The sequence below is a fragment of the Sphaeroforma arctica genome (genome assembly GCF_001186125.1).
Source record: "Sphaeroforma arctica JP610 unplaced genomic scaffold supercont1.1272, whole genome shotgun sequence".
Lineage (NCBI taxonomy): Eukaryota > Ichthyosporea > Ichthyophonida > Sphaeroforma > Sphaeroforma arctica.
Window position 1 is genome coordinate 8,754 of NW_014039286.1, and position 9,314 is coordinate 18,067.

The following is a 9,314-nucleotide window of genomic DNA, read 5'->3' on the forward strand; positions in this document are numbered from 1 at the left end:
TATTGACGAGTAATAAACGTACGCTTAATCTCGTCTCTATCGGACTATTGGTTCAAAAATTATGAATATATTTCATTTTGTACCAGAACTGGGTCAATCTAGCCACACGTAAGCGTTATCCAAGTCCATCCATACCTAACAGACCCTTCTGGCAATATAGCATGCCACTTTATTGGTCTATGGGGGGTTATATGTGCGCGTATAGCGAGTCTGGACGTGTATTTCGGGTACCTCATATTCTATCTAGTACCTTTTATACCAGTGAGGATATGAGGTACCCAAAATACAAGTCCAGGCTCGCTACACACGCACATATAACCCCCCATATACTATTAAAGTAGTATGCTATGATGCCAGAAAGGTCTGTTAGGTATGGATGGACTTGTATAACGCTGACGTGTGGCTAGATTGACCCAGTTCTGGTACGAGATTCATAACTTTTGAACCAATAGTCCGTTCGGGATGAGATTAATTGTATGTTTATTACTCGTCAATATGAAGGATTTGAGTTGTCTAACTATCAATGAGATTGATTTTTTAAGGCACCTCTGGGTCAACCTCTTTAGTAAAAATCTTCCATCTCCTAAAGCCAATTAGTTTTATTCACCACTCCTACAATTTTTTAGTATTTATTTTTATAAATACAAGTCAGAGTAGAGAGTTTACAATTGGGAGTATTTATTCTTTTGGTTTGTTTTTTCACCGGAGTGCTGTGACTTGTGAGTCTGTGAGGCTGTGACACAGTGACAGTCAACTGAAACAGTGAAAAGCTTACCTGGCCCTATTTCTGAGGTTGAGGTCCATATTGTCCTGTCCTGTTCTTAACAAAGTCATTTAAAAAATTAAAAATTTAAACCCCCCATCAACGAACAAGAACTTTTGAAAATATTTATCCCATAACGGGCATGATACAACACATTTATATTTTAGTAACCAATCGATTCTCACCTAATTTTTAAAATATGTATCATATGATCATTTCATTATTTTGACAATGTTTTTTGAAAACAAAAATACATACATACACACATATGTCCGAATGTTCTATTGTGTGTAAAAAAATATTTGAAATGTTTTTGTAAACAGATACACGTATTTATTAGTATGTACAAGTTCAGCTAACCCAGAGACGTTCACGACACACAACTTCCAATACTACTGAAAGAGTGTATTACGGAAGTTAAGCACCATGCCAGCACTTCGTAAAATAGCCAAGTATGGTATGTACGGCACTGGAGCTGTTGCTGTAGGAGCCTCAGTGGCATTGGGTATGGGACTGTTAAAGAAGGAATCGTCAGACGATGTCACAGAGGAGTTTGTAACTTCCAAAACGGTTACATCTCGTGAACAGGTGCGTGTTGGAATCAAAATTTGCTTTGATTGTTCATGTTTCTATGAATGTTCAGGATGCTATTGCTGTAAGTTGGTAGATTAAGACGAGATGTGTATAAAATTTCTTGTTTGCAAAGTGGTTTTTTAAACACTTGAAGGCGTATGATGTTTCATTGGTACCGATCAACAAGTGGATAAAATTCAGTAAATGTTCTACAATAGGAAAAGCGTGCGCCTGGATTTATACCAGCCATATTACTTCTTAAGTGATTTTTTATCGATATATACAATATCTAGGGTCACATATATCAGCAATACAATATTACAGTTCACGATCACTCTTTACGCTATATACTGATGTGTGCTTACATATATCGGCAATACAGTATTTTGGTTTACGTGTATCGCTGTATTTCTCTATGTGTGAATTGACTCGTAAGACTACTTATCTTCAACTTGCATGAATTGTCGGTTTGTGTCAACCAGTAAATGCGCAACCGAGTTTCCTTGATTAGTTATATCATATACAAATAGATGACGAGTTCTTATTCAATGTGCTATATGCATGAATAGTCTATATATCAATAAACATTTATATTTCTTATTTTGTGTCGTGGATAATTTTGATGATATATATATATATACACATATAAACATATATGTATTCATATGTACACGAATACATTAATATATATCTATATATATATATATACGTATATACGTATGTATATGTGTGTATGAGTTTATTTGCGTATATGTATAGAAACATATCATTGAATGATTACATCATCAAATGTTCATAGAATGTAAGAATGCATGTGTCCAAATTTCTTTTAGTATCAGCTGTTACATACATGTGTATAATTATAGAATCGCTAGTTGACCATCCCATATATTTGATATACAGATTACATGTTCATACAGTGCATTTTACGATTTAGGTTGGTGAGGATTAAAGAGTGCGCCCAATCGTAGTACCTATACATCCGACCTCATATACACGTTTCACAGACGTAATGCCGTATGGGTTATCGAGTTTAGTTGGCATACATAATTGATTATCGGCTATCTGTATGAATATGATTATGTTTATTATTGTGTGTACTCAGAGAGGATATAAAATTTGCCTACAAACTCATTGCTCGTGGTCTATAAGTATATCTCACTTCATGTTTGAGTATCAAGCAAATGGTAGAACATTCTCATTATACACAAATCCACATGCGTTATAATTATAGGAATACATATATTCTAACACGTACATACTCACATTGACAGAGCATCAAGCAATTGAAAGAGAGAAAGTTCGATGTTCTGGTTGTGGGTGGAGGTGCTACTGGATCTGGGTGTGCACTCGATGCAACTACACGTGGACTGAGCACGGCCTTGGTAGAGCGTGCGGATTTCGCGAGTGGTACATCTTCCAGGTAAAGTATTATGTGTTTAGGGTTTTAGCTTTTAACCTTTAGTGTGTGTTTTAGGGGTTTTTTTTTATCGTTAGTTTATGTTTTAGGGTTCCATGTTATTGTGTTGACATGGACCTGTGTAAGAAGTGGCATGTCTTTCAAGCAATTTATTATGTTTCAGGGTTTAATTTTGTCCTTTGTTTTTATTTTTTAGTGTGCCATTTTATTATGTTGACCTGCACTACTGTGGAGAGGACCATATCTTTCATACCAATTGTTCTGTTTCAGGGTTCAATTTTAGCTTTAATTTATGTTTAGGGTTTAATTCAGTCCTGTGGCCCACCGCCAATGACCTTGTCACCAATAAAACTCAAATATTTTCATATACAGTACATATACACCGCCTATGACTTGTCACCAATCAAACTCAAATATTTTCATATACAGTACCTAATTGAGCATGTATTATTCTATATCATGTCACCAATAAATTCCTACTATTCATGTCTGTCTCTGCAACTAGGTCGACCAAGTTGATCCATGGAGGTGTGCGATATCTGGAGAAGGCCGTGTTCCAGTTGGATCTGGGACAGTTGCAATTAGTCTTTGAGGCTCTTCACGAGCGAAAGTAAGTACGGGAAGCGAACGTTTATTAATTGTTAAAGTGTATGAGAATATTTATTAATTGTTATAATCTTACGACATAAGGGACCACCAGAGGTGTCCGAAAGCGATTGTTGCATTGTACAAAACAGACGCTACAGTTTCTATTTTAGATGGTTGCCAAGTTCTGCTGGAGCTGACGATAGTATGAGAACATTTATCAATTGTCAAAGAGTATGAGAAAAATTATTAATAAGTGTAGAAGTTGTATGAGAACATTTTAATGAGTGTTGTGTGAACCGAAAGTAAATACATTGCCCGCACAGTGTTATTCCTTTGTTTTCTGCTCAGGGCGATGGTTGGCCATGTTCATCTGGTACCATCGCCTTGCCATCATCACAGCGTGCTAGGATTGGCTTGTATATGTATATATGTATGTATGTGGACAGATACATATAGCTATATATATATATATATAACCATATATCCTTGCTTTGTCCCTTCACTACAGAGCCATGATTGATCATGCCCCTCACTTGGCCCATCCCTTGGCCATTATCACTCCCTGCTACAAGTGGTGGGAGGTACCGTACTTCTGGGCGGGTATGAAAGCATACGATTTTGTTGCCGGCACACAGGGTCTCTTCTGGTCCAGTCTTATGACCGCGCGAAGGTAGGTAGAATCATATACTATATAATCTGTCTATGTCTATGTATGTATGTACTCACGTGGACCATGTATACCCACACGTCAATATCATATATATATATATATAGACCTAGAAAACTCGCATAATGTCTAGGTTATTACCAAGCTACATTGTCTAAGGTATAAATTATCTAGGTATACATCCGCAACGGATGTTTCGCTTTAAATATAGGGCAACATGAACTTCCTTTTCAATGATGATACGCCAGCAACATCTATTGTCGATACATTGATCTACATACAAGTGCTAGCGCGACAACTATAGGGTGTCGGGTATTCGTGTCTTTTATATCCATCTCTATGATATATCTATATATTTTTTGTATATAAATATCGAAATACTTACTCTATCCATCCACGTACACAGTGCGAGCCGTGTGTTCCCCACTCTCTCGGATGTGCGTGATGGAGGTGACCGTCTGTGCGGTGCCATTGTGTACTACGACGGACAAATGGACGATGCGCGTATGAACCTTGCCATTGCTACCACGGCTGTCCGTGCAGGCGCCACTGTAGCCAACTACACAGAGGTTTTGAAGCTGGAGAAGGATGCCAATGGCAAGGTAATATACGTGTTTGTATCTATATCTATATGTATGGGTGGATTTACATCTCTTTTGTGGTATCCGGCGGACATTAGATCCATTCTCCTTCCTCTGTCTTTCCGCGTACGCGTACTTATAGATATATATATATTATCTCATTCTTGTTTGTGCTTGCATATATATCCTATTTTCCAATTATTTCTTCTCGTTCTTTCAATTGTAAACTATCATGCAAACTCATCACATATTTGTGCATACGTATATGCATCAATACTGTATCCGTTGTTGACACCTGTTTCCAGATTACCGGTGCTATTGCTAAAGATCTGGAGACTGGTGAGGAATTCCGCATCCAGGCCAAGTCCATCATCAACGCAGGTGAGTATTACAGTTTTGTGTATATATTTATAAAGTTATAGCTATCACTAACAAGTTACAATTATATATATTTTAAATGGCTAAATTTATCAAGTTGTGCGATTATAGTTATAATATCACTAATATAGTTGGCCTTGTGTACACTAGGATTCCTTTGCGTCCTGTACCGAACTTTCATATCTACTATATCCAAATAAACACTCAGCTCATCCGCCCAAGCGTCTCATCCTTGCTACTTTCTCATACTCACCCTGTCCCCCACTCTCACAGTCGGTGTATAGTTATAATTATATAGTTGGCCTTGTGTGATGTACCTACCTTCCATATTTATCGCCCGTGCTCTCTTCCCTTTTCCTTCCCTCACTCACAGCCGGTCCGTTCGTCGACGCTCTTCGTTCCATGGACACACCAGACGTCCCTAAAATTGTTGCCCCGAGTTCAGGAGTATGTTGTTTATTCGAGATAGTTTATACGTCTGTTAATTTCGCACATGTATTCATTCACACACCGACCGATGTGGGTTTCTAAAATCCTAGATGTCAAAAGTGTATATGTCAGGTATCTTGGCCTACACTCGCCCGCTAATACTTACTAATACTCCCGAATACATATTCATAGGCGCAGTCGCCCACTAATACACACTACACCCACACGCTAATACATACCAATACACACTAATACACTCGAATACCTATTCACAGGTACACGTGACCCTACCGGATTTCTACTCGCCCCAAGACATGGGACTGATTGTACCCAAGACTGAGGACGGCCGTGTGGTGTTCATGTTGCCATGGCAGGGACACACCATCGCCGGAACAACCGACACCGCCTGTGACTTGACCATGGAGCCCAAGGGTAGTGAGGAGGAGGTAGGTATTTACAGTAGTTTGGAGGTGGTAGGTAGTTGTAGTAGTTTGCAGGTGGTAGGTATTTGTAAAACACTGCTAATATGGGCAAAGATGGATTGAATGATTTGGTTTTATACAAACACGCATACACCCCTCCCTTCCTGACCCTCCCATCCCACAGGTTGCCTTCATCCTGAAAGCCATCAAGGACTACCTGACTGTGGATGTGCGTAAGGAGGATCTTCTGTCTGTGTGGAGTGGCATCCGTCCTCTAGCCAGCGACCCATCCGCTGGCAACACAGAGAACATCTCGCGTGACCATGTCGTATTTGCCGATGCCTCTGGTACGTTTTACCATTCTGCTGTATATGTATATATATATATATGCGCGTTTGGTTGTGTCGAGTATTCTTCTATGTATGTGGTAGTGGAAACATCTATACGTGTGTAAGTGGTTGTGGTATGTGTGTGAGTGTGCTGTTCCATCATCTCTCTATGTATACGTGTATGTAGTGATCCGGGAATAGACGTACGGCTTTACCATTGTTTATGTCTTCGATGTACAATTAGAACAATTTCAGATATTCACGACTGTACCTCCGCATTCCAATCCCCTTGCCTTGTATTACAATTGTCTTTTCTTGCATTCTACTAGCACTCTATATGAATCATTTCCGCCGGTGATCTATCTCGGCACATACTGTCCACAGTGTGTGATGAATCCACTCACGGTCGAGTACCGTGTGAATGAGATGGGCACTGAGATTAGCCTGTCATACGGATCCATTGCATACCTCGCTTGTCAATACCGTAATATGTCTGATATAAGAGCTGATGTATGCCTATCCCCGCTGTATCCGTGCCTATACCTTTGGTTATAATCGGTATGGTTGCCTGGCGACAACCCTTCACATACTTGATTTGAGCCACAGCTCGTCGTACGTGCGTGCTGTAGTATCGTATGCTGATCCTTCATATTGTTTCCATCCCTCTGCTGCCTACCCCATAGGTCTGGTGACTATCACCGGTGGAAAGTGGACCACATACCGTCTGATGGTATGCAATCGGGAATGTTCGGTGCATTGGCGCTGCTGTGTTGTGCATGTGTGTATGTAGTGCTCATATCATATGCTAGCATGTAATGCGAGCATTCTCTTATGTATGTATATATATATATATATTGACATACACCTTATACTCGATGTATATACCGAATTTGCGCGTTTCGGATCTCTACTTATTTGATGTTCTGTCTGGTGTCTGGTGTAAAGACACGGCACTGGGGTTGTCTAATTGCTGAATCGCTATCGATTTTGACCAAGGTCCTACCACAAATCACCATGGCAACCAACCGCGACACACTCTAATCGCAAGTTTACCTACCCAACTTCCACACAGGCTGAGGATGCAGTCAACAAAGCCATTGAGCAGTGCAATCTGGTCACACCCCGTGAGTGCCAAACCGCAAACATCAAACTCACTGGAGCCGTAGGATACAAACCCACTACTTTCACAGAGATCGCCCAGAGCTATACTGTACCACACAGACCCGGACATATTGGTATGTGTGCACGAGAATTTATATTTATATGTATGTATATATATATATATATATAGTAGTGTGTGTGCAGGAACTGTATATATACAGCACACAACATCCACAGAGAACGCACAAAGCAAACCGTTTTTACTATACATAAGTGTAGAAACACAGTCTTATGCCCACATCCGTACGGAAGGTGCACATGTATACTCGTGTACATGCACGTATGCACATAACATTCTACATTTACTATATTATGTTGACACGCACTTATTACATATCTCTGGACTTTTTTCGCTACAGACACACAGGTTGCAAAGCATCTAGCAACGGCATACGGTACCAAGTCCTTCGAGGTCACTAAGATTGCGGAAGATCGAAAGTTGGGACAACGCCTCGTCAGAGGCCACCCTTACATTGAGGCTGAGGTAGGTTTCGGTTTTAATTACAGTTGTGTAATTTCAATATGGGGCATTTGTACGATATGTATTGATATATATATATATTCGTAATAGCTTTATTTGTCTTCTCTCTTGTGCTCTGCATTGCTGTGCGAGATGGCTTCCTTTATTTGTGCATGACTGTTATAGTTCATTATAAAACTCACTAATCACACTCCAAACTCCCGGTTAATCGACCATTGTAGGTCGTATTCAGTGTCAAGGATGAAATGTGCCGCACTATCAGCGACTTCATCGCCAGACGCACGCGATTGGCGTTCCTGGATACTCGCGCTACGTCCATGGTATAGTCAGCAAACTATATATGAATCATTGTGCTTTTTTACGTGATTGTTGCTTTATTAATGTATGTGCATGTATGCACATACTTTGAGATATACAAAATACGTACATGTACATACATCAATATATACATGGTACGAATTTAAGCTAAATCAAAAAATACAAGTCCAATAACGCATATATTCTTCCTATAAATCAATCATAATGCTATAAGCTAATATATAATTCTGATATCGTTCTATTGGCTAATATTCAATTACGATATTGTCATATTGGCTAATATTTCTCGACCCAACTATTTTGTCCACAGACTATTGACCGAGTAGGTGAGTTGATGGCGGCAGAATTAGGATGGGACGATGCCAAGCTCAAGCAGGAGATTAGCAATGCGCGCTCTTTCTTGAAATCATTTCAACTGGAATAATTCGATACTTTGACTGTAGTATATACCCGGACTGTAGTATATCACATGTAAATCTCTAGAGAAACAGTGCTCAATTAAATAATCTGTTGCCCAATCGTGACCATTTTCGATTCAGACACCGTCCTACGCATAATATGCTAACCGCAAGTTTATAATGTTTAAAACCCCGTTCAGCTTGCCACATATAATCCCATAGGGTTGCTTGATTTATTTTTAGTCGGCGATATTATCAGCGTACTTCCGTGAATATTACAGAGCAGCTCCACTATAGCCGCCTCGTTGTACACATTGTATTTCGCTGTATTCTCCTTATACCTATCTGTATACTAAAAAGAGGCTCACCTACAACTTCCTTCGAAGTGCCACGATGGTACTCTTCAATGGATTTCATTATAGTCTCATTCTAAGCCTTCCTTTAATGGTTTTTTGTTCACTATACTTCCTTATGTACTACAATGGATTTCACTATAGTTCAATTATTAGTCTTCCATCTCTGCCTTGTCAATGGTTCCACTATACTTTCCTATGTATTACAATGAATTTCACTATAGTCTCATTCTAAGCCTTCCTTTAATGGTGCTTTGTTCACAATACTTTCCTATGTATTACAATGAATTTCACTATAGTCTCATTCTAAGCCTTCCTTTAATGGTGCTTTGTTCACTATACTTTCCTATGTAATAGAATGCTAAGCTTTATAAATATATATATATGTACATATATTCATTTTTTATAAAAAATTAGATATATATACATATATTATATCTATATTTAGATATA

At 39.0% G+C, this 9,314-nt stretch overlaps 1 protein-coding gene across 1 annotated transcript; it reads left to right on the forward strand.

Moving 5' to 3' along the window:
• Positions 1-1,059: 1,059 nt before the first annotated feature.
• Positions 1,060-8,739, forward strand: SARC_10500 (hypothetical protein). Its single transcript, XM_014295455.1, has 14 exons — positions 1,060-1,351; positions 2,611-2,759; positions 3,262-3,366; positions 3,853-4,014; positions 4,418-4,613; positions 4,898-4,973; positions 5,344-5,417; positions 5,675-5,845; positions 6,006-6,168; positions 6,834-6,880; positions 7,223-7,385; positions 7,671-7,795; positions 8,014-8,112; positions 8,421-8,739. The coding sequence occupies exons 1-14, from the start codon at positions 1,190-1,192 to the stop codon at positions 8,532-8,534; spliced, it is 1,806 nt and encodes a 601-aa protein (XP_014150930.1). The 5' UTR covers positions 1,060-1,189; the 3' UTR covers positions 8,535-8,739.
• The last annotated feature ends 575 nt before the right edge of the window (positions 8,740-9,314 follow it).